Source organism: Lonchura striata, chromosome Z (assembly GCF_050655825.1).
Source record: "Lonchura striata isolate lonStrDom1 chromosome Z, ASM5065582v1, whole genome shotgun sequence".
NCBI lineage: Eukaryota > Metazoa > Chordata > Aves > Passeriformes > Estrildidae > Lonchura > Lonchura striata.
This window is the reverse complement of record NC_140740.1, coordinates 86,270,767-86,296,191: the sequence shown is the minus strand read 5'-3', so window position 1 is coordinate 86,296,191 and position 25,425 is coordinate 86,270,767. Positions and strand designations below refer to the sequence as shown.

Here is a 25,425-nt window from a genome sequence, read left to right as displayed (position 1 = left end):
TGCCCTGGATTGATTAGGTAAAGTGGTGGGATCTGCACATGGAAACACTGAGCAGTGCCACACTTCTGCTCTGATGCATATTGCTCCGTGTCCAGCTGGGCAGCTTGGGGTGTGGATTCTTCTCCACACCTTTCCCAGGCTGGTTGGGGGCTCCTCTGAGGGCAGCAGTGGTCTCTGTGTTCCTGCAGGACTGACTGCTTTAACAGGCAGGGAAATATGTTCCCTGGGTGTAAAGGCTGGTAATTAGCTGCCAGTGCTAATCAGCAAAGGAATCTGAAGTGCCCTTTCTCCTCATAGCCAACTGACTTTTGTTTGCCTTGGGCAGCACCTTTAGATGTTGCCTTTCAAAAATGGTATCCATTAGACTTCTAGAGTAGATATAAAGAAGGAATTTCTACAGGTTGCCCAGAGCAGCTGTGGTTCCCTCATCTTTGGGAATGTCCAAGGCTGAGTTGGATGGGGTGTGGAGCAACCTGGGGTAGTGGAAGGTGTTCATGGCCTTTACTAGATGGCCTTTAAAGGTCCTTCTCAACCCTAGCATTTTTATTAGTCCATGCTATTTTTCATGTATTGTAAAACCAGTGACCCCCAGCTTAGTTTTGCTGGCTGGAGACCTCACCCCTCTCTTATTGTGTGTGCTCTTGAGGGGAATTGCTCTTAAGATGGCAAATACCTGCAGAAAGATGTGTTGCCCACCTCCAAAGCACCTCTGGAGCTACTAGTACCTCTTGCATTGAAGAAACCACTCTGGATCTTGTTCTGGTTAGACTTCTGCTCCTTTGTGGTTTTATTTGCCTCTCTGATGGCTGGGGGCTGTAGCCCAGATCGTGGTGTGGTTTTCCAGCCTGAGCATCATGTGAGTTGTGAGACACATGGAGAGGAGCCCTGATGCACTTTGTGGCAGCATAAAAAGCTGTGGTGGCAGCCCTGAAGTGCACAGGAGCCCACCCAGCCCCAGGATGAGATGGAGCAGCACTGCCATGCTGCAGCAGCAGCAGTATTCACCCATAAACACTTAATTTTATCCAGGTTTTTTCAATAATAGTTTTCTCCTGTGCTGGCACTGCCAAAATGAAATGCATTTTAAGCAGCCATGTAGCACACTGTGCCTGCACAGTGGCCAAACATTTCAGTGTCTTTTATAACACACTAAACACAAACACCTCCTGCCTGGCTTTAACCATTTCTGCTGCCTGAGCATCCTGTGCTGCCAGCTGCTCTGCAGGGTTCGTCGATCTTCCCCTGCTGGCACCAGCAGTTGGTTAACTTGTACACTGGAAAGGCTCTGCAGCCTTTATTCTGGAAAGCTTTTATTCCTGGAGTTGGAAAATAAATGTCTGAACATGCACTATCCACCAAAAAACCTCAGAAGAGACACATTACTGCAAATGCAGGAGGTGGAGTGACCTGCTAAGGGCAGCTTTCTTTTCATTTTATCTTATTGATATACTCCAAAAGTTTCTTGTGCCATGGAGATCTCACCTGGCCCATTTCATACTGCAGCACATCAACCATTAGGGCAAATTCTTGAGAAACTGTGTAAAAATGGGACCTGGCAGAGTGGCTGCAGCAGCAGTAAGTTGTGCTGGCCATAGTTCTGTCACTAGGCTCAGTGTCTTTTTAAAAGGAGGCAAGCCAGAGGGAGGCATAAAGCACTCAGAATACCACTTAAAGCCACTTTTGTGATGGGATCTGAAGCCCAGGGGAAATGTGGATTTGGGTTGGTCCTTAGCTGGGCTCTCAGGTGGGTTGGTCTCTGCCTTCCCCAGCCTGGCCCATCCCAAGAGCTGGTAATAGAGATATTATGAATGAGGTTATAATTGATGGCAAGAACTCATAATTGGGAATCTTAAAGAGAAAAAAAAGGGCTTACCAAATACTACCTTGCAGCAGTGCTGTCTGGATGCCAGGTAATCATCTTTTGAGATTTTGGCCTCATTTAGCCGAAGAGTCACTCCCAGACTGGTGGGGCTTTTGTCTTACAGCTTTAAGAGAAAAGTGGCAGAGAAATGTTATCTGAAATGTGCCACTTGGGCCATACCTGTCATGCAGAGCCGGGTGGGAAACAATAATTCTGAAGTAACTTTGAGGCAAGTGTGAGCCATGCCGCTTTGCAAGCCATGCCAGCTCTACATTTGGAGGTACTTTAGTTGTCACCTGTCCCTTCTGCTTCTCCCTCACCTCTAACCAAGGACAGCCTGTTCATCCACCCTTGCAGCCCATACCAAAGCCTCTGTCTGCCCCTTCCTTGGCAGCTGGCAGGAATTTTGTCTGTTGGGTCCTGCTGATGGCCAGGGTGGGATTTCACTGATGGAGCTCAGCAGTCCACAAGTCACTGAAACCATGGATGCATTAAGGTTGGAAAAGGCCTCTAAGATCAGGTTCAGCTGTCAGCCAGCACCACCAGCATGTTCACCTCAAGTGAACACGCTCACGTCCTCAAGTGCCACACCCACACTTTGTTTGAGCACTTCCAGGCATGGGGACTCCATCACTTCCCAGCAACCTGCGCTGGGGCTTGGCAGTCCCCTCCATGAAGAAATTTTTCCAGATATCTAATCTAAGCCTTCCCTGGCACAGCTTGAGGCCATTTCCTCTACTCCTTTCACTTGTTCCCTGGAAGGAGAGACTGATTACCCGCCTGACCAAAGGTGATCAAACCAGGGGGGAAGCTTCAACCAGAGCTCAGTCAGACGTAAACCGGGACAGCCATCAGCAGGAACTGCTGCTGTGGGTTCCCCCAGCTCCCTTCTGGGGCTGGGGCTGAGTTTCCCTTCCCCTCTGTGGATCTGGCACTGCTTTTCCTCTGCTGGCTGCCCATGCCTGGTGGCTCGTGCTGCCAGGAGAGGTTTGTTGCACACCTGTGGGAGTCCAAAGGTGTGAGACCAGCACGTTGGCAGCCCTGTGCCTGGGCAGCCCCTGCCAGCTGGCTGTGGGAGAGCCTCGGTGGCTTTGCCAAGACCTGCTGAGGGCACGACGCCGTGAGTTAGCAAGAGCAGGCTGTCCCCACCCGGGGTGAGTCACTGGGAACACGGGCTCTGGGTGCTGGCTCCTGGCTGAGGGCGTGCTCCACGGACAGCCCGTGTTTCTGCACTGCTGCCTGGGTGCTGCCGGAGCTCACCTCTAGGTTGGGGGTGGCTCTGTGTGGTGGAAAAGTCTCTCCTCCAACCCGTGCTTCCAAAGAAAGGCTCAGCAGTCTCTGTTGTTTGGTCTCAAGGCAGCTTATTGCAAGTTATCTAAAAGATTTTCTTCTGGGGCTGCTGTGGTTTGCTCACAGCTCAGGCAGAGGCACACACACACCCTGACATCCTCTCTGACCCCGACTGCTTCTTCTCTCCCACCAGGGCTGCTGCTGTCTTTGATATGGTACATTATGTGTTAAATATTTATAATTTTTCCCCAATGCCTATTACCTATATTAAATGGTGCCTTTCTATCTTTTATATGATACATTACATGTTAAATGTTTATAGTTTTCCCCTAATGCCTGTTACCTATATTAAATGGTGCCTTTCTACTCTAAACCAATCTGTGAGTGCCAACATCACCAAGAACATGGAGGTAAGGAAGGAGAAAGAGGGAGGACAGGGCAGGCCCAAATCCCTCCATCTTAAAATCTCTGACCCACATGTACAAAACAGAACCCCCCCTGTACAGCACTCAAAAATTCTTCCCTCTACTTTGTGACTACTTCTACTATAGCATCTAAACTTTTGTGACTTCTTGTTCTTCCTGCAAGGTTGTTAAATCATTCCATGGTTCAAATCCAAAATCACAGCTGTTCCCAGCTGCCTGCCAGGGTCTCAAATGCTTCTGACCTGGACCCAGAGCATCCAAAAATGTCTGAGGGACATTTTGAGTTCTGACATGTTACTGGGGTGCTTAGAGGCTCCTCTGGCCTTCCTGTTTGTTGGTAGCTAGGAGAATTAGCTGGCTAGGGGATGGATTAAGATATACACTTTGGGAATTGGTGTCTAAAAAGTAGAGAGAGATGGAAATTATCTTGTCAGTCCGCTGCTGCTGAAAGCGTCTCAAAGTCATGGCTGCACCAAAATGTTACATTGACTTGGCTGATGTTTTTTCCTCAAACCCTAAGCCTAGAAGGAATTAAGATGTTTCTGCCTGACAGTGGAGGGAAGTAATGGTATGGTGTGTCTTTGCTGGAAGTACAAAAGTGGGGTATGGCAATCATTTAGCCTCTGTCCTCATCTGGTATAAACTTGAACTGAGTACCCTAAATTGAAATGTGTTTTGATGGTGTTTCCTGATGTCAAGAGAACTGCAAGGTATAAATTTATTGTTGTGCTTGTGTATGGGATTTTCTGTGCCTGCTTTCAGCCATGATTCATGGAAGCCAGGGCAGAGTCTGGGAAGCTTAAGTTGATCTTACTTAAAAACACACTCAATTATGTCCTTACAGCTTACCCAAGAGCTCGGGTATTTTGGGAACTTATAGCAAATCCTGCAGTGAAAACTCTGCCCTTCCCAAAGTCTGCAGCCAAATTGCAGAGTTGCTGGGTTTGCTGTGTGCTGATGATGCCCCGGGGAGCAAATCCCACTGCAGCAGAGGTGCTTGGCCCTGGAGCCAGCAAACCTTTTCCTGGAGGGATGTAGGTCTGAAAATGAGCTCCTCTTACGGCCTTGGCCCTTCCTTTGCCTTGCAGCTCAAGCATGTTAAACAGATTCATTTTTGGGGTGTATCTGGTGGGTACCATGCTGGGAAGGTCTGGCTGTTTTATGGTGACTTGTGCAACAGCATTTGTGTGAATTATTAATTTTGTACGTGGAAAAAGCATTTGGAAGAGTCTGTACTCTCTGCAAGGCTCAAGAGCTGCATGAGATGGTCGCGCTGAGCTTCTCCATGCAAAGTCCTGTGCCCTGGAGGGACCTGGTGAAGTACCTCTGCGCTTCAGATCAGTGACCTCACAGTCTCACAGGATTTAGGGATGAGTCGCTGGTGAGAGTCTGGTGTCAGACATGCTTTGTATCAAAAGCATGATATCAAAATTTTAACCAGATGTTGGGAGTTTTTATCAAAATTTTAACCAGATGTTGGGAGTTGTGTGAAAATACTGATACTCATATAATTGCAAAGAGAATCAAGTGACTTCTTCTATGTTCAAATTTTAGGATGCTTTATTTTACAACTTCAGTATTTTTAATGCATTTTGAGTGTAGAGGAATCTTTCTGAGTAACTTTGTTTTAAAAGATATTTTCACAAGTTGGCTGTGCGTTAATGAGCAAAATCTCAAATGCTTGAGTGAAGGAGCTGGGAGGGAAAATTAAATATACATTATTAGGAGCTGATACTCAGCCAGTGCCTGTTCATAGTTCTCCAGACAGATGTCCAGCAGCAGAGTTTGGGTGTTGTGTAAGAAATGGGCTTCCCAGAGTCTCAGGATGAAGGAGGAAGCAGTACTTCACGCAGGGGCTCAGTTCCTGCTGTCTCTGCAGGCCTCTGGGAATGTTCTGGAGATGTCCAGTGTGTGGGGATGTTCTGGAGATGTCCAGTTGTTTATGTTTTCTCTGGGAAGTGTCACAGTTGTGTATTACTCACTGTTACTTCCCTATTCCAGAAGAAATCCAGTGTCCGTAATGTAGGTGGCCACAGGGCGAGGGACCAACGACACGGGAAGAGGGTGCAAGCAGCTGACAAGAAAATGGATTAACCCAAGAAGCTTATCTTATATTGACTTTGCTGCTCTGGCTCCCCACCAGGGATGAAAAGAACCAGTCCATCATCGTGAGCGGGGAGTCAGGGGCGGGCAAGACGGTCTCAGCCAAATACGCCATGCGCTTCTTCGCCACCGTCGGGGGCTCTGCCAGCGAGACCAACATCGAAGCCAAAGTCCTGGCCTCCAGCCCCATCATGGAGGTAAAAGCTGCTCCCTTTCCTTTGTCCTGGTCACTCTGCCTCTCTGTAAGCCACAAGGACAGTGAGAACCCCCAGGGGCTTGAGAGAAAGGTCTGATTTACAGCGTAGCAGTGTCCTGGAACTGGAACGAAATGCAGAGATGCACCAACAGCCTCCATTTAGACCACCCCAATTTCACCTGTATTTGATGGCCTTAAAGCTGAGCCTAAGTATCCCCAGCACAAGTCCAGGAGCTGGGCTTCGAAGGGGCTCCAGTGTGGAGAGCCCAAGCAGTGCAGCTGGCACTGTCAGTGTTTAATCATCTTCTTCTGCCTGTGTCACTCCATGGTGCCCTCTAATCTCCTTCTTTTCTTCTACAAACATGGAATAGAGAAGGAAGGGCTTAATCTGTTTGAGATATTTAAATCCATTTTTATTTTTATTAGTTTTCTGTTGCTATCAATTACTGTCCTCTTCCCCTAGGCAACAACAGCAATGGGACAAAAGGACTCAGCCTTAAGCTGTGCCATGGGAGGTTTAGGCTGGACATTAGCAGGAATTTCTTCAGGGAAAGGGTGGTCAGATAGTGGAAGGGCTGCCCAGGGAGGTGTTGCAGTGCCCATCCCTGGAAGTGTCCAAGGAAAGCTTGGACATGGCACTGGGTGCTCTGGGCTGGTGACAAGGTGGGCATCAAGCACAAGTTGGACTCCATGGGCTGGGAGGGGTTTTCCAACCCAACTGACCAGTGATAGGGGAATAATGAGTCTCATTATTGGGAAATCCCTGCTCTGAAGGAAAAGAATTCTTCTCATACATACAAAAGAAAGGGAAAAAGCAGCTTTGTTCCCTTTCACTGAAGCCAGATGCTGAAAATAAATGTCTGAGTACCTAAACCCCATTTTCCAAACAGATTTTGCAGTCATGAAGAACCTTCAGTTGACTTGGGGCTGTTTCAGAGTCCATGAAGCTCTTCAGACTCGTGTGGCTTCCTTTTCAAGGCAGGAACCAGCAGCGCTGCTTTAGTGGAGTGTGGTGCTGTCCTGTGCTTAACCCCAGGCTTGGCTCAGCCTTTAGGGAGGCTTCCCATCGTGGTGCCTGGTGCCAGATTGTGTGACAGACAGAGAGGGGTGGCTGAGACGCAGCTGACAGGCAGCACATGTGCTCTGACACCCTCTGCCCTGTGCTGGGGGTGAGCTGCAGTGTCCAGGCCAGTGGTGCTGCAGGTGAGCAGGAAGAAGAGCCAGCAGGTGTGTGGCTGATGGGGAAAATTGGCTGGTTTTCTGCAGCTTTACTCCTGGTAAACCTGCTAGTTTACTCCTTTCCTCACCCATCTCCCCTGCCTATGTGAAATGTGGCTGCAATACAAGGGGGGCACTTAAAACCATCCAAGACAAAAATTGATAGTGCACACTATTCTTCTGTATGACCCCAGAATTTTATTGCTCTAATTTTCCTGCCTCTGTTCAGTTCTGGCTGTAATTTCTAAGTGCTGAGGCCAGGCAACCTGCCTGTCTTTATTGGAAATTGATGAGAACATTGCCTAGGCAGAAAAAAAAAAAAAAAAAAGAAAACTGCCTGGTTTGCAGAAAAACCCTGAGTTAAATGGGTTTGTGAGGGAAGGCGACCCACCGAGGGAAGCTGCTGGTGTTGACTCTGAACAAAGGTGGGGGCATCCAATAAGGTGGAGCAGGAATCTTGAGACTTCTGGGATGTGGATGGTTTAATTACTCTACGAATACTTGTTGCTGTTTGTATGCATTTTTCTTCCACAAAAACCCTGGAGAAACCACATTTTCAGTGAAGAGTCCTCCCCAAAGTCACATTGCTCCTCTGCCTTCTGCATCTGGGAAAGTGGTTTTTCTCAAAACCTCCTGTGGCTGTTTATATAACACTGATTGCAAATCGAAGTGTTAAAAAAAAAAAATCAAAAATTCAATTAAAATTTAATGTTTAATTTTGTTTGTTTTATGCAGGCGATTGGAAATGCTAAAACAACAAGAAATGACAACAGCAGCCGCTTTGGGAAATACATTCAAATTGGTTTTGATAAAAGATACCACATCATTGGTGCCAACATGAGGACATATCTGCTGGAAAAATCTCGGGTTGTATTTCAGGTGAGGAGTTGTGGAGCTTTTTTCTTTTTTTCCTTTTAGGTGCTATATTCCAGGAATTCAATAGTCCGGGTCTTTTCTATGGATAAGGAAAAAAAAAAATCTCTTTATAAAAAGAACTACAGAATCATTTAGGTTGGAATCCAACTGTCCCCCCAGCACTGCTGCATCCATCACAGAATCATCATCATGGAATGGTTTGGGTTGGAAAAGATCTTAAAGATCACTTCATTCCACCCCTGCCATGGGCAGGGACACCTTCCACTGTCCCAGGCTGCTCCAAGTCCCATCCAGCCTGGCCTGGGACACTGCCAGGGATCCAGGGGCAGCCACAGCTGCTCTGGGCACCCTGTGCCAGGGCCTGCCCACCCTCCCAGCCAGCAATTCCTCCACAATATCTAACCTAAACCTACTCTCTGTCCATGGGAAGCCATTGCTCCTTGTCCTGTGCCCCCATGCTCTTGTACAAAGTCTCTTTCCATCTTCCTAGTGATCACATCCCCAAGAGTCACATCCACATGGCTTTTAAACCCCTCCAGGGGTAGGGACTGCACCAGTGCCCTGGGCAGCTTTGCCAGGGCTGGACAGCCCTTTCCATGGAGGAATTGTTCCTGATAGCCAACCTAAACCTCCCCTGGAACAGCTTGAGGCTGTTTTCCCTTCTCCTGTCACTTTCTTGGTGGGCACAGCTTCCAGATGTGTCTTTTGGACTCAGTCTTGGAGTTCTTTGTGATTCCAGCCTGGTGACCCTTGTCCTGGGCTGAGGTGTACCTGGGAGATTTGTTAGATAGAGAGCCAGGGAGAACAAATGGCAGGAAGCAGTGTTCAGTTTTGAAGACAAAGAAGGGGCAGGAGAGGGGCTGAGAAGGCTGATGTCTCTGCCACAGCACATCCCTTGGGTTTCAGGCTCTGGAGAGGCTTTCTTAGTTTCTGCTTGGGATATAGGTCAGAAGCTACTGCAAAAATTTTGTCCTTACCCAAAAAAAGAGTGCCCCAACTACAAAAATCTTAGAAAGCTGACAACTTTGAGAAGCCACGAAGAGTAAACCACCTTCTTTAATATTACTGTGGGTTTGCAACTAAGTGCTTGCTGCTTCATTTAGCCTGGCTACTCCAGAGAGGGATAAGGTGTGGAATGTAATACAGAATTATTTACTCCCTTTTCCAGGTGAGCAGTGTGTGTTGGTCAGGTTTGGCACCTCCTTTCTCCCAGGTGGCAAGGAAAACGTCCTTGTGTTGGTGTCACTGACGGGTCTCGGTGGTGGGAGGCAGGGGATGGGACCAGGGTGTCCCTGGGCTCAGGGGGCAGCAGTGTGAGGGTGGGAGCTCTGCTGTCACCCCTCTGTGCCTCTGGTAACTCGACATTTCCCCGCAGGCAGAGGACGAGCGCAACTACCACATCTTCTACCAGCTCTGTGCCTCCTCAAGCCTCCCAGAATTCAAAGACCTTGGACTCAGTAAGTGCTGGCACATCCCTGTGCCCTGCTGGCTGCTGCCTGGCTCTGAGGGCAGCAGGAGAGAGTGGTGGGGTCAGAAATGCAGGTCCCTGGGGAGGCCTGCGTGCCCCAGGAGGAGGGAAGGAGATGAGACTGAAGGGCTTCTGCTGCTGGGTGGAGCACAGGTTTGTTCACCCCATCACCAGGGATGTGGCAGCTTGGGTGAGGGTGGGGACACGCTGGCACGGGGTGCCCAGAGAATCTGTGGCTCCCCTGGATCCCTGGGAGTGTTTGGGGTTGGACTGGATGGAGCTTGAAGCAACCTGGGAAAGTGGAAGATGTCCCTTTGAGGTCCCTTCCAACCCAAACCATTTTGTGATTCCATGGAAATCGGCAGCAGAGCTGCAGTGAAACTACATTGATGTGGTGTATGCCAGCTGATGCAGGGAGAACGTGTTAATATTGTACCAACCTTGCATAAGGTGTGTGTTTTAAATGTGAGTGTGGCCAGTGTCTTGGCAGGAGTGATTGAGTCCTTTGGATTTTTTATGTTTCTTTCTTTTTAATGGCTAACTCCTGGAATGAATTGTGTTTTTTCCCCCAGGATTTGCAGCAAAACCTGTGTAGAACACCTGATTCAGGGGGTTTGCACTCGCAGCAGGTGGTGCAGCCATGAATTTTAATTATTTTTTTGTCTTGAATATTTGCTGTTGCTTAGAGAGAAAAGCAAGGTTTAAACAAGGCTTTCACACTATTTTGAATATGGAGCAAGGCAGGTTCTGATCCCACCACAGGTCTTGCAGAAATTACAATCCACACTACAGTGGAATGGCAGATGAAGAGAGGGGATTTCAGTTTTTAGGTAATTCTTAATGACCTTTTTGGTCACTGTAGGCACATTGCCCACACAGAGCACATCACATGGACCATTTTCAAGAGTATATGCCATACTTATGTGCTTCATTTTTAAAAACATACCCTGGGTAATGATGATGTTTTCTGGCATCTTAAAATTCAGACACAAACTATTTCAGCTACATCTGGGAACATGTGGATCAGGGGAAATACCAGTCATACTCATCACAGCTCTCTAAAAGCATCATCTGTGACTGTGGTGACTGGCAGGAGTGCAGGCTGAGAGGCCTTTGCTGTCCCGGTGCATCGCCCAGGACACGACTGTGCAGTTGTGACTGTGGCTCTCAGCTCCAGCATCTCAGGCATGAATGTGTAATGGCAACAGCTGGCAGTGCAGGAGGAGTGGGTGCCAGGGCCATTAGCTGCAAGGAAGCCCTCTTGGGTAATTTCTAATCAAAGTTTGGTGCCAGTGCTTGTCAGTCTCCAGCTGCTCTCTGTGGCACTTTGCATTTGCTGTGTCACAGCGTGCGCAGGTGTCCTCTGGGTGTTGGAGAAGAAGCATTTTTTCCAAAGGTGAAGGGGTGTGCCCTTGGTGTTTCCTGCCCTCTCACCTTGCAACAAGCTGGAAAAAGCACCCCCAAAGTGTTTTGGGGGCTGTCAGATGTGTGGCTGCTCACGGGCTTGGTGGGGACAGGGGTGTGGGTCCGTGAGCTGCTCCTGTTGGTGTGACTCAGGCTCTGCCCTTGCCTGTGGGATTTCTGGTGCTGGGCAGTGGGTGCAGAGGTGCACAATTCACTCGTTTGTCTTTCTTTTGAGTGATGTTTTTCATTTCCAGCTTTGCCTTGGATTTACTGGCCTGCGTGAAGATGACTAGTCAGAACTCAGATTTATTTCCTTGTGTGAGCTGTACTCACCTGTCAATCTTGTCTTCCCAAGGCTTATACCAAACAAGAGGTGTCTTGATGTGAAAATCCACTTTTTATTTATTACTCATGGAGGAGGATGTATACTTTTCCATCTAAAAACCAGGAGCTACTGCTTCTCCTTTGGGTCTTACACATACAGAGAATTATTATTACTTCCTTTTATGTTGCAAGATGCTGGAAAACAAAAAGAGTCTCTAAACATACATGAGCCCAGCAGAGCAAACCAGCGTTGGCTTCAGTCTGAGTGATCCTAAAGGCTTAATTTTAAACTAGAAAGTAAATATTTGACTTTAAATGGTAATCTGCAGTGCAAGTGCCCTTTGAAGTGTGGTGTCTAGCTTAATGATGCCTGGGCAGTGGTGCAAGGCAGAAATGTGTTTTATTTGTTTGCAGTGAATCAAAGGGTTTGTGTGGATAAAATAATTACGGAGAGCATGAAATACAGAGATTGGAGTCAGTTACACCAGGGATGACTTGAGGCAGAAACAGATCCCAGTGTGAATGTTTAAAATAAGCTGACACCACCAGCCCTGGCTGCATCTTGCAGGGCAGTGTGCACAGCACCAAGCTGTGAGTGTGATGTGCTCCACCGTGGGCTGGGTTAGCTCCTGTTGTGCTGGGGGACCAGGAAGGACACAATCTGCCTGACCTCAATCAGCATTTTCTGCCCCTCGTTCCTGATGCTCCAGCAATGAGTGGAATTACCAAAATCGCTGGGTCGCAGGGCTTTGTATGCCAAAAATAATTAAATGTTTTTTCTTTACAGCCTGAAAGTACAGCTAATGCAGAAGCCTGTGGGAGGCCTGGGAAGGGAGGGGGAGCTTCTGGTGGCAATTTGAGTCAAGAAGAGTGCAGATTGCAGTGATTTTAAAGCTTACCACTAGGCTGGTGTGGAACACAGTAGGCTTTTTTCTCTATATTCACCACGCTTGGGAAATATGTTTGTGTGTGCTAATGAGTGGGTTTTGGCAAATGACTTCTACTCAATTCTAAACAGGCTGAGGCTGGTGCTGAGAACTGATTTTGGGTGGGGTGGGGAGGCTCCCCCAGCCCTCACAGGGAAAATCTCCGGCTCTGTCGGGCTCAGCCAGCAGCCGTGGGCACACATCTTACTGCTGTGGGCCTCACAGGAGTCCTTGTTTGAAGGAGGGGGATTACCTGTGGATCTTTCTTTAAGTGGACACAAATCCTGCAATCTCTTCTTGTGGTATTTGCATTGGAAATGCCTCTCAGCCTCCACAGGATTTATTGGCGTCCTCCTGGAGTAACTTTGCTAAAGCACAGATGTTCAAGTGGTGAAATGCAGGCACCGTGAGCCGTTCTCCATTCCCTTTGCTCCCAAGGATTAAGGCTTTGTGTAGGAAAGGTGTTAAAACACCTGAATTGGTTATGGATGTGTAAAACAGGATGAGGAGTTACTGAAAGGAGTCACGTCAGTGTTTGAAATGGTTTTCCCCCAAGTGATGGAGCTGTTACTAGAATCCCAAATACACCACAGCACTGCCCTGACTGAACTTGCTGTGAATGGAAAAAGGGTTTCATCACTGCAAGAAGCAGCCACTTACCAAGGTTCTGCTCCATCCGCCCCTGAGCAAACTGTGGTTCAAAAGACATGGGTGTCCTTCAGGGGTGGGGCACAGGGAGCATCCCAGTGCCTGTTCTGGGGAGTGCTGCATTGGGGTGTTGTACTGGTTTAGGGCAAATTTGAGAGAAATCCTCCAGAAGAAGCCTCCAGAAAGCAAACCCCCATGGCCCCTCTCCCCACCTGATTCAGGAGAGAAGTGGGAAAAAACCTGTTTATTTAACAGACAAAGCACTCCCCAGCACAACAACAAGAACAACACCAGATGACAAATCTTTCACCGCTCTGAAGAGATGACAAATTCAGAAGGTCTCTACTGGGAGTGGTTGCTCTGTTATCGGTCCCTCCGGCACTGGGAATGGCTGCTGCAGGCCACAAAGTCCAAAACTCTCAATGTTTTCCCAGGTCCCAGTTTGGAGCAGCCTCAAATGGTTCCAAGAAAAGGGAAAGAAAAGCAGTCTAGGGAAAATTTGGACTGCTTAGCTAAACTAACTAATAAGAAAAAAAAAAGAAAAATAAAAAGAAAAAAAAAAGAAAAAAGGAAAAAGGAAAAAAGAAAAGAAAAAAAAAAAAAAGCAAAAGCAAGTACAAGCAGGAGCAAGAGCAAAGGCAAAAGCAAAAAGCAAAAAGCAAAAAGCAGAAGCTGCACTATGTACTGCTGTCTGTGTCCAGCAGACTGTGGGGGATGAGCAGGCTGATAACAACGCAAATCTTGGCTTTTCAGAGCCAGTCTTGAAGACACAGGACATAATATCCAGCATAAACAGGACAGACAACTGGAGATACAGGCATCATAACATCGCCCTAGGACAGGTGTGGATATGACAGTCTGGTCAGAGAGAGAGAAAGATAAGATTTCCCATGAATTGGTCTGGGAAGTTTTAGGGAGGTGGAGAGAAAGAACTGTAAACTGTCTGCCGGTGGTGTTTTGAAGAAGTTGTTTTTGTCATAACATGTTCACCAAAGGGTGTCTTCTTAATTAGCCAGTCATGTGAATTGTGTTGATTAAATAACCAATCGGGTCCACCCGTATCGGACCAGGGTATAAAAGAAGGGGTTCTGATAAACCTGGGGCATCTAGGCTCTTTGCCTTCTGACCTGGAGTCTGTGTCACTTATTATTGTTCCTGGCTCAATGGGGACAGTGGGGAGGACTGATTGCTGGTCTCTTTCTTCTCTCCTAGCATGTGCCGAAGACTTTTTCTACACTTCTCAGGGAGGTGACACGTCCATCGATGGTGTGGACGATGCTGATGTCTTTGAGAAAACCAGACATGCCTTCACCCTGCTTGGTAAGGAGTTGCTCTGCTTGGAGCCTGCCCAGCAAAAGTTTCACAATTGTTTTCAGTGTGTTGCCTGAATTATAACGTTCCTGTTGACCTAGTTGGCTTTACTTTGCTCTTTAGTAGGAGCTGCAGAAGCATTTCTAGCAGCTGTCTGTGAAGCAGCAGTGAGATGGAGAGGGATGCAGAATTTAGCAGAAAACATTCTGAAGTCAAAGCAGGGCTGCAGTATTGACTTGCTATTTTTTACCCTGTTTACGAGCAGGCAAAGAGCTATTACTGTGCAGTTCAGTCTGTGTTGTGGTTGAGGGTGATGTCACTTGTTGGATCACAGCGTTGTACCGAGTATCTGATTCCTGGAAATGAGCTGAGTGCATCCCTGCTGTGCAGAGTCCACATCCACACGGCAGCTGCAGAAGCTGTGGCTGTGTCCAGCTCCTGTGCTCTTTGAAAGGAAAAACAAGCTGGAGGGGAAAACTTGCCTAGTGTATTTGTATTTATCTGAAACCAAGCTTATAAATCCTGATGAGTCTTGCTACCTCTCAGTTCCTTTTCACAGGCTGGGAGAAGAGCTCATGGAATTTACAGTTGCCTGTGAAATCCCGACCAGCTGTGCCTGCAGGGAGTGTGGGGACTCACTGCAAGCTGTAGAACTGCAATTGTTTTCCTAAAATTTGTCCTCTTTGTGTTTTAGATGGGTCTCATCTCTTTCTCTTTGGGGTCTTGTCTTTACCCACCTCTTGCTCAGCTTGTGTGAGTTCTGTTAACTACTCAAACAATATGATTCCTGGTAGCTCCAAACTTGCCCCCAGGACTGTAATCCCCAGAGAGCTCTCTCACCATCCCCCTGGCATGTGTAGTGTCTCTTTTGTCCCCTTTTCTGGCTCCCCAAGCAGCTCCCCTGTCTCCTTGGTCCCTGGGAAGCCGTGTGAGAGCATCTTCCTCTGGGGCCAGTCTGATTATGATTTTCTGTTCTTCACATGCTCCTCTGTCTCTGCTTTTCCTCATTTTCCTTCAGTGTTTCCCAGCTCTGCTTCTGTTCATGGCCTGCTGAAACTGCTACTAGAGTTTCCAGTCCTGCCTTTTTGGGTGTAACAAGAAGTCAAATTTGTCTGCAAATCCCCAGTCTTAGCCAGGCTTAACTCCAGTTTAGAGATCCAAGTAAGAGCAGAGCATTGCTCCTTTTAGTAACCTTGAAACAGTTCTCACTGTGCTGATAACAAAAAAGTCCTGAGAGAGAGAAAGGGAAGCTCTGGATAATTCAGAAACCAGCAGGTGATGTTTCAGACCTTGGGTGGATAATTAGGACACCAGCCCTGAGCACAAAAGGGAGACAGAAACCCAGCTGGGATGTTAAAAAAATGCAAGATATGGCAACAAGGCCATGTGTAGGCTGCTGCTGAGAAAAGTTCCTGCTGGGAATGCCTGCAAATCCTAGGAATGCCTGTAAAGAAAAATAGATAAAGCAATATATAAATAAAATACATAAAGCAATAACATCTTACACCCCCAGAAAAGACCCACAAGTGTCTCTTGTGGAGATGCTGGGGATGGTTAGACTGAGCTCCCCATCACCTCCCTGGTGACTTGCTGCATCCAGCTGTGCCACCAGTGCAGAGGCGTTGTGCAGGGCTTTAATTTTCCCTTCTTTTTGTGGGACGTTGGCAATAAGTGTAATTTGTAATTTGTGTGCTTTGGTTGTCAGCAGACACACAAGCAACTCCTTGTTCTGTGCAAGCTGCAGAGCCCCTGTAACTCTGATCCTGTTTGTTCACTCTGCAGCAGCATCCTCGGGTTTGTGTGTATTAAACCCATCAGTGTTAAAATTGAGAGTTTATGGTGTATTTATTTGAAGCAGCCTCATGATTCTGAAAACCAATTGCCTCGGAAGGAAATCAAATGCTGCAAGCACCTTCAAATAAACTCAAAATTGTGTTTCATTTTCCGTTGTGACAATCAGCTATCAATTGTTCCCACAGGAGTGAAGGAGTCTCATCAGATGACCATTTTTAGGATAATTGCTGCCATTCTGCACCTGGGGAACTTGAAAATCCAAGGGGAACGAGACGGGGAGGTCTGCCATGTGTCGGTAGGTCACCCTCAGGAGCGGGCACGTAGGGAGCTTGGTGTGCTCTGCAGTCAGGCTGTGCTCATGTGCTTGGCCTTTTTATGAAAACACATGATAAGTTCTTATTTTTTTGTTTGCCCAGGGAAATAATGCATTATTCCTCCTCTCTAGCCAGCCTGCAAGCGAGGCTGTTCAAAAATTGCTTACATCCCTGACATCCCAGCCCACCTTAATTCTTCCTGCTTCCTTAGAATGCCCAGTGCAGGGTCTTGGGGACTTGTGGCACTAATGGTGAGACCAGCACAAGGTGTGATGCTTTACAACCACTTTCCTCCAGGCAAAGCCACGGAGCTTCTGCTTGTAACGTGGCCAAAGGAGCACTGCATGGTTAATTAGCAAAAATAAGTAACACTAAGGATGCCTTAGAGGCGGTTTTTCTGTTTCTGTGTTTGTTCAGAGGTGGGGAAAGGTAAAGCAATTACATGGAAAATACTGTCCTATAAATTATCATTGCCTCCCAGGCTGGGTCGTTCATTCCTAATTAAAGTATTAAAAGGGTTCTGCACACACTTCTGTGTTACCCTAGAGACAATGTGGTGTTCAATAAGTGAGATGCTGGGGTTAATTTACTTGAGATTTGGCAACATGGATATGTGAAAGCTGCCTGCTTCAGTGATGTTGAGTTCTTTAATGAAGTTCATGTTGTTTAATTACCTCCAAATATAATTGCAAGGTATTAAATCAATTTTGGTATTACCTTGACTCTGATCAAAAAAGTATTGTAGCAATAGAACATCCTAGAACTCTTGTAAAGTGCACTTTTTTCTGCATCCCCAGCCACATTCAGCATTTCTAAGTACACTCACCTATCTGGAAACAATTTACTTCCTATAGATATGAATTATTACACAGGGGAAGGGGAAATTGTTTTCTTGTTTTCCAAAAGGCAATGCTCTATCTGACCATAATAGAGATGCAGAACTGCTTTATCTTAATCTCAGAAGGGAAGGGGTGAAATACATTGTACTAAAGAAAATGAAGTTCGCATTTCATTTTATTAATTGTGCAAAGCCTAAGCCCTTCTGGTAACGCACGATTTATAGCTTTGTTATTCAGGATACAGTTATTTTGTAGAAGGCATGGTGTCCTGGCATACCCTAAGCTGTAGTCTGAGGCATAACCAGGGTTGCTCTGGGGCAGGGTGTAGTTGCAGCTCAGGGAGGAGTGAGGTGGAGAATTCTTTTTTCTGTTCTCTTTGTGAAAGTTGAGAGCTCAAGGATAACCAGAGCAGGGCCAAGCCTTGGTACCACCATCCAGAGCTCTGTGTGAGCTGTCCCACCCCGTCCATGAGGACTCCCACAGCTGGATGGGTGTCACTGCTCCCCCACTCCTCACAGGGAGACACAGCTTTCCCCAGTAGTTACAAAAAGCCGCCACTCCTTGCACAGATCTGTGAACTTGGGTGTTAAAATGCCAGTTTGGGGTGTCACCAGCCTGCTGACTTTGCTTTTGGTCCCCCCACTCCCAGAGTGAGGACGAGCACCTGAAAAACTTCTGCAGCCTGCTGGGTGTGGAGCACAGCCAGATGCAGCACTGGCTCTGCCACCGCAAGCTCGTCACCACGGCCGAGACCTACGTGAAGAGCATGACCCTGCACCAGGTGGTGAACGCCAGGAACGCCCTGGCCAAGCACATCTACGCCCAGCTCTTCAACTGGATCGTGCAGCACGTCAACAAGGCCCTGCACACCACTGTGAAGCAGCACTCCTTCATCGGCGTGCTCGACATCTACGGGTAGGCACCTCCTCAGCTCTCCGGGCTGCTTCTTTATAATTTGTCTTCCCCTTCTTGCAAAGCACACGCTGCTTTGGCTGGTGGCAGGTGATGGGAATGATGGAAAGGAGCACAGAAAAGTACTGTGTAGTTTGCAGTTTTGATGCTCCTTCAGCGTGTGCAGCCTTCAGCACAAAATGGTGCACACGGGTCTGTGTGAGCACTGCGTTCTGGGATTTACCTCCCATGCCCTTCCCATCTGGAGTTTCTGTCTCCTGTGCTGTTTAAAACAACCTTAAAGATGAGCTGGGGTAAAGGTGCTGCTGTGGAGACCAAAGACTGTCTCATCTTGCTGTGGGGTTTGAGGACACTCCTTTCCTTCATCTGTGAAGCCGCTGCTGCAGGGCCCTGGTGCAGTGACAGCTTTCAGAGGAGCTTGGGAACCTGTGGTGGGGATGTCAGGTGCAAAAAGCTCTTGCCAGGCTTTCAGCCTGTGCCGTCAGGGGCAATGACCCGCTTTAAAATTGTTCTGGGTACCTGTTACTGCCTGGTTTGTCATCCTGAGTGGTGGTAGAAGAGGGATGTGAGAGTTGCCTGAGTTCATTTTAGCTGAAGTGCTGCAAAGAAGCAGAAGATGGAGGAGAAGGGAAGCGATTCTGTCAGCTGTGGGGTGGAAAAGGAAAGAGGTATTGTGGATTTGGGTTTTACTCTCAATTTTTTCAGCTTTTTTTTTTTTTTTTTTTGGGTGTGTCTCTGGATAGAAAGGGCAAGAGAGAAGTCCCAGGTGGCCTAGACAGGTCCATGCAAGGCCGGGTTGGATGGTACTTGGAGCAACCTGGGACAGTGGAAGATGTCCCTGCATGTGGGGACTGGATGACCCTAAAAGGTCCCTTGCAACCCAAAACCCTTCTGGGATCCTGTGGTTCTCAGTGGGACAGCAGTGGTCTCCTGTCCTCCCTTACTACATGCAGGTGCTGGATTGCTCCTCTTTTGGAGGGGAAGGTGGCATGCACAAGTTGCAGCAGCTCCAGCAGCCAGTCCCTAACCCAGGGCAGTCGCTGTGCTTGCTCAGTCCCAAATCCTGTGTCCTCCAAAGGTCTGTCAGCTCTAGGAGAACCAGGACGAAATCCTGCCAAAGCAGTTATAGATCAGAACAAAAAAGCAGCCTGTTTTTAGGGCTATAACACCTACACAATTGCTGGAACTGGGTCTTGTGTATAAACCCTCCCACAAGGTTTCTACAGCTACTGGTGTTTGGGATGATAGTTTTGACATCTGGACTACCACAGCAGCAGAAAGGATGTCAGAAAGTGCTGGAGCAGCAGTGCAGCCCCACTGGTTGCTGATCTCCATCCATAACTGCTGTCACATGGCAAGGTTATCAAGGATGATAACCACACGGTTCTGTTTGGTTTGGGATTCCAGTGATGAGGTGATGAGGTTGTTCTCTCTGGTTTGAAAGTTTCTGGGCTCACTCAGGAAGATCTGAAATATGGCACAGTCTGGTTCAAAGTCTGTATGAGACAGAGAAGCTGTTTCCCATCACTTTTTTATGAGATAGAAAAGCTGTTTTCCCCCACAGAAATTTCTGCAGGCTGGAGTATGATAAATAAAGCTTTGAGATGGAGCCCTGTGGGTGATGGTGGGTCTATACAGAAAATTGGATGCCTGACTTAGAGGATCAGACTGTCAGAAATCTGAATGAAAAGAGACTTGAGGATAAGGCTCATGAAAGATTAAGCTGGGCTTGAAAATCTGTTAGTGTGGAAGAAAAATCTCCTTCAGCCCCCTATCCAGTGCGTGAGCCAGCAGATGCTCTCAGCCCTGGTGACACCAGCAGGGCTTTTCCACAAGGACCTGCAGGTCCTACTAAAGAGGCAGATTTGCACGGGAAGGTGTCCATGTTCTTGGCTGAAATGCTTGTGGGAGTCTGGTGTCCTAAAATGACCTTTCCAAAATGGGTTTTGCTGTCAAAATGCTGAGTAATGTACAGTGTGAGGAATATGGGTGATGATAGCCTGACTCTGCTGAACATTAGAGTGGTTTGGTTCTCCTAACCCACGTGTTTTTTGATTTTTTTAAATGCATTTTTCTAATAGATTTTTTTTCCCCCAAGTGGATGTTGTTCTTTCCTTTGGGAGAGGGATTGAGCTGGAAAGGCAGGAAGCCTGCATCCAGCTTCACAGCACATCCCTGACATCCTCAGAGCTTCTGTGCCTGTGCTCCTGTGGAAGGACTGTCCCTCTGTGTGGGATTTCTAGGGATGGGATCCAAACAGAGGGTGCAGGAACTGTAGGGTTTTTCTTCCAGCTTTCTTTCCAACTTTCCAATGCTCGACTTTGCATCCTCAATTCTCTGTTAACACCGAGGTGAGAGGGCACAGCAGTGAAAGCCTTTCTGTATTTATTGAAATGGTATTATTTGCTGCACTGGTATTAATAGGGTATTATTAGTAGCATTAATTTGCTGCACTGGTGTTGTTTGGTGTTATTAGTAGCACTAATACTGAAGTCAGTCAGAAGGGTGGATTCATGTGGCACTCCTGGACTTGGTGGGGACACCTTGTTCCCCCTCTTGTTTGCCACATGAAGTGAGAACACCCAGCCAACCAGCTGTGTGCTGGACATATTAATGAACTTTAAATATTTTAATACAAACCTTGGTGCTGCAGAGGATGTAGGAGGGACCAGCAGAATGAGGAGCATCAGAAAAAACAAAATACAGCATTTGCCCCTTGAAAATCTACTTACAAGAGCTGTCCCCAAGCTGGATGTGTTTTCCAGGGAGACACAGTGATGGGCTGGAGTGGTGAATATGCTTATTTTTTCCACCAGATTACAGTGCACTAAAATGAATAGAGACCCAACAGGCACTGTTTTGCCTTCCCCATCAGGATATTGCCCTCAGTGCAGTCAGTCTGAGCAGGTAGGGCCTCCTGGCATGCACACATGTAGGGCTGGCGACTAATCTGCTTTGCTAATTAACAAATTGTGCTAGTAGATTCCCTTAATTAGCAACTTTGTGAGATCCCCCTTGGAGCTGGAGTTGTACAGCAGCTCTGCCCCCAGCTAGCACTCACTGGGAGGGTTCACAATCACATCTGGTGTCTCGTAAGGGGAGAAGTTTCCGCTCCGATTTCTTTTCCTCACGAACTCCTGCCTCATTGCCTTTTTCCACCTAGCTCTCTGTGCCTCTCCATCTATGTTTTAATTAAATCTTTCCTTGCCCTGTTGCTGTGACCATGAGCCTGCAGCAGCTGGTGTTTCCAAAGAGTCCTGGGATGCCACGTTCCTTGTGTGCAGGGCTAGAGGCGCAGGTTGCCTCAGCCACACAACCGAGCACAGTGGGGGCTCTCCAGGGACACATCCACCACCGAGGGCCACACCACGTCTATTATGTAATCATTTATTGTCCCAGGCATGGATTCTGTTGCTGTAAAGGCTGTAAAGCCCAGTTTTTGGGGAGGGGATGGGTTAAGCATCCTCTGCTTGGCACAAGTGGCACCAGCTGCGGGGGCAGTGCTGGGCGTGCAGAGGGAAAGCAGCCCCAGGCTTCCTCAAGGACTGTGGGGGTAATAAAAGCACAAAACCAGGTTGTTTCTCCCATTCCCCTTTTTCTTTTGCCATTTGGCACTGCATTTCCCCAGGGACTCTGGCATTTTGTGTGGTGATGGCATTGTCACCTGGAAGTACTCAGGGAATAACTGCATCACCAGGGTAACAGCAGGGTGGACTCAGGAAGTGGCAGAAAATAATACCTATTATTTTGAGGAAGAGAGGCTGGAAAGAAAGAGCTTCATTTATTCAGTGTTTAAAGACTGTTCTACATCTCCTACAGTGCCTATTACCCAAACAATTATTTAGTCACATATTTATAATTACAGCAGCTTACTCATTGAACATAGGAAGCATTCCCACTACTCCCCTTGGTTTAATCCTTACAGTCATGTGTCAAAGACTTTTTTTCCTCTTCCCCCTTCCAACTGTGCCTTAAAAATAGAAATATAAAGTACATAATTCCCAGAGGTAGCTCAAAATACCCTCTTGGGTTTTAAGAGCAAGCCTGGCTCCCTGTGCCTGTCCCTGGGCGTTGTGTACTTCAGCCTCAGGGGCCCTGCTGGCTCCCTGCTCCTTACCTGTAGTTCATCTTGCTAAAACTGCATATTTTTTCCTTTCTAATTGTGATTAAAAAGCTATTTTTGGGCCTGTCTTGGAGGATAATGTTTTGGCGTGGGTAGCTGTGGAAGTCCTGTGAAGAGGTGGATCACTGAATCCAGCGCCAAGGACCCTCTAAGGTTCCTCTAAGGAATGTGGAGTTAGAGCTGAAATCACCATTTTTCCCCTTCTTCCTTCCAGAAGTTGCTTACTCACGTGTGTCTAATTTTTGTGCTAACAGGGATGCAGTGCAGAAGCTATAATTACAAATTTAATACCTTCTTTTTCTGCTCTATTAAATTCCATTAAAAGTAGCATGCTGGGTCTTTTAAGACGGCAGCTACTGTTTCTTCATCACCTTTGCAGTGAATGTGTTTGGGACTTAATATTTCATAATATTTTTCCCCAGGAGAAGCAGTTACATTTCTTGTCTCAGACAGGGCTGATGGGCAGGAAGCTGCAGTCATGCCAAATGTCTCATTCCTGTGTATCAGGAGGGACATCTTGAATCCCTCGAGTTGTGCCAAGGGAAGAAAGATGTTTTGAGGAAAAAACTGTAGGTCTGGGATAGGAGGAATGGGAAGGATGGTTGACTGTTCCCTGTCACATGGATGGTACTGTTGCAGGAAAAATTAAAAAAAAAATAATATTTTGAGACAAAGAAACGCCTAATGCTGATTTATTCATTGCTTTGCAGGTTTGAAACTTTTGAAGTGAATAGCTTTGAACAGTTCTGTATCAACTATGCCAATGAAAAGCTCCAGCAGCAGTTCAACTCGGTAAGGTCAGCTTGGAAATGTTCCATAAAACTGAGCAGAAAATAACTAGGCAGGATTCTGGTGTGCCTGGCTTCTGCTTAATAGCATTTACCTGCTGCCTGGGCAGATCCTGTGATCCTTGGAATGCCCCCCTCCCAGATATTTCACTGCAGTGGTTCTAGCTGTTCCTATCAGGTTGAAAAATGTTGCTTAGTTGATGTATAAACTTGATCCTAGAAATGGATTTGTATGTGGTTTGTGCAAAGGCTCACATACTGCTCTGAATAAGTATCTAATCTGCCTTTTTTTTGGTGCTGTTTCAATCCTAAAACAAAACCTGGATGCTCTCATGCTGATTTCCAGTGTGAATTAAAATAAGTTATAGGTGTGGAAACCTTACCATTCAGCGTGGTTTAAACCTGTGAGATGAGAACTCTGTGTTAAATAACAGAATTGGAAACACTCCCCACTTTTCACTTGGACATGCCCCACAAAACCTAGAAGTTTTCCTATTTTATTAGAAACAAGCATTTACTTTCACTGGAAATGGAACCAGTTGTCTTCTGCTTCAGTTATAAGTAAGGAAAAAAATACTGCTAATTTCAGAATACAGGGGAAAACTTGTTAAGTTGAACATTTAAGTACTGCAGATTAGTTTGGCCCTTTGAAGCCATATCTTATGCATGGACATGAACATTTGCAGTCTATCTAATGCATCAGATAGATCACTGCTGCTAAAAATGAAAAGTAAATTATGGATTGTATTTGCACTATTCATATCTTACTTGATATGTCTAACTATCACTTCTGAAGCTTATAAATTCAAGCTCCAAGATGACATGTTTGAACAGATTTTAAAAAGCTATCTTTGAAGGGGGGAAAAAAAAGTGCATTTGAAAAATCATTTTTTAATATGCTTTAGAGTATCTCAGAAACAGCCAGAGACAATTTATCTGCTTGGGCAGAGGCCTGAGATACGTAAGCCTTGCAAAGATTTATTTTTTTGTTATTATAGGTTTTTTGAAATAAAAATTCTCACTAGAAGTGTCCCTGAGTCAGTCAGATGCTGCTGCTGATACCCTTTGTGGGATGAGGGGTGCTTTTTGAGAAGCCCTGCTCACAGATGGGGACACGGGCTCCCAGCCCTGGCTGGGCTCCCAGCTTGTGAACCTGCTTCAGGTCACTGCTTCAATCAGCAGAGCAATAAAGCAGAGGAGGATTTTGTCAGCCCAAGAGATATATGTGTCACTGCCACACCAGTGTGTGGCTCCCACCTTGTCGCTGTGACAGCTTCAGTCACTTTGTGGAGAAAGTCATTTCAAGCCTTATTTTTCCTTGTGCTGTGGTTTCCCAGTGTAATGGTTTTGTTTTCCTGGCCAGGAAAATGGGCTGTGTGAACGTGCAGGCTGTACCTGGGGGCACCTAGAGCCTCTCTGGCTTCTGGAGGTGCTCGTGGAATGCTGAAGTCCAGCAGGGACAAGGGGAGGGGGCTGTGCTCTGCTGGCTGGGCTCACACTCATGGCTCTGCTTTCTCCCACTCCCAGCATGTGTTTAAGCTGGAACAAGAGGAGTACATGAAGGAGGCAATCCCTTGGACTCTCATAGACTTCTACGACAACCAGCCATGCATAGACCTGATAGAAGCCAAGCTTGGGATCCTGGACCTGCTGGATGAAGAGTGCAAGGTAAAGAGGACCTCCTACTTTTTGGCCCATGTCTTTGTTTCTGTAAAAGATCAAAGAATGGGCTTTAATCTCTGGTGTCTTGCAGGTGGGTAAGTATCTCCTTTCACCATGTTGCTGCTGTGCTCATGGCAAGAGTAGGCTTGAGCTGGCATTTGCTTTGGTTTGGGACATTCAGAGCCTCCTGGGCAGGTGTTTGCTCCAAACCTGGGTACCTGCACTCACCATGTGCAGCCAGTGTGTCTAGCCTGGCTGTACTGAGGGATTGAGACCTGATGCCTTTGGTATTGCCCAAAAGGAGCTGGAGCTCCTCTCAAGCCCTATTTTGTCTCTGGGGAACCTGTGTCCTCTTGCAACAGCTCTTTAAGGTAAAATTCATTGCGTTTAGTGTGCAGATTTCAGAGAGTCGTAATGTTGGAGAGCAGCTTGCTGTCTTTTGCCCTCCCTCTCATACTGGCCAAAGTGAAATCTTGCTTGAAATTGGAGAAGAAAGGCCAGAGTGGCAAACCTTGGTGACAATCCAGGAGAAAGATTGGACTCCTTGTTCACACCTTATTCATGTGTCATTGTTCACACATTGCCATGAATAACCAAATATACCTAGGGAACAAGGAATGTCAGAGGTCAGGTTTCCTTGGGAGGCTGGGGTGCCGGTTTTGAAGCACTTTGATGATGGAGATGTCCTGTTGCAAGGGGATGGGGACTGCCTTCCTGCTTGGTGTGGCTGCCTTGAGCAGCCTCAGCCTGGTGTTGCTGTGGGGTGGCCCATGTTGTCCTCAGGAAGGGTTTCCACTGAGGCTTGGATGTATTCTGTGCCAGGGAATGTCTTTCTTACTGTGGGAGGGCTCTGAGGGTTTCTGAACAGAGGCAGGGAAGAGTGAGACAAAGTGCTGGTAGAGCTGAAGTGGATAAAGGGCCCACCTCACCACCGAGGTGATAA

The 25,425-nt window shown here is 47.1% G+C and overlaps 1 protein-coding gene across 4 annotated transcripts in view; it reads left to right on the top strand.

Annotated features, from left to right (window-relative positions):
- The window catches only part of MYO5B (myosin VB), a 143,753-nt gene that overhangs the window by 43,450 nt on the left and 74,878 nt on the right, over window positions 1-25,425 (top strand). For all 4 annotated transcript variants that reach the window (XM_031507268.3, XM_031507269.3, XM_085566994.1 and 1 more), the window contains exons 5-12: window positions 5,720-5,876; window positions 7,829-7,972; window positions 9,345-9,426; window positions 13,952-14,059; window positions 16,030-16,139; window positions 17,647-17,912; window positions 22,743-22,824; window positions 24,348-24,488. In XM_031507268.3, coding sequence (XP_031363128.2) covers window positions 5,720-5,876; window positions 7,829-7,972; window positions 9,345-9,426; window positions 13,952-14,059; window positions 16,030-16,139; window positions 17,647-17,912; window positions 22,743-22,824; window positions 24,348-24,488 — 1,090 coding nt within the window. The remainder of the gene's footprint in view (window positions 1-5,719; window positions 5,877-7,828; window positions 7,973-9,344; window positions 9,427-13,951; window positions 14,060-16,029; window positions 16,140-17,646; window positions 17,913-22,742; window positions 22,825-24,347; window positions 24,489-25,425) is intronic.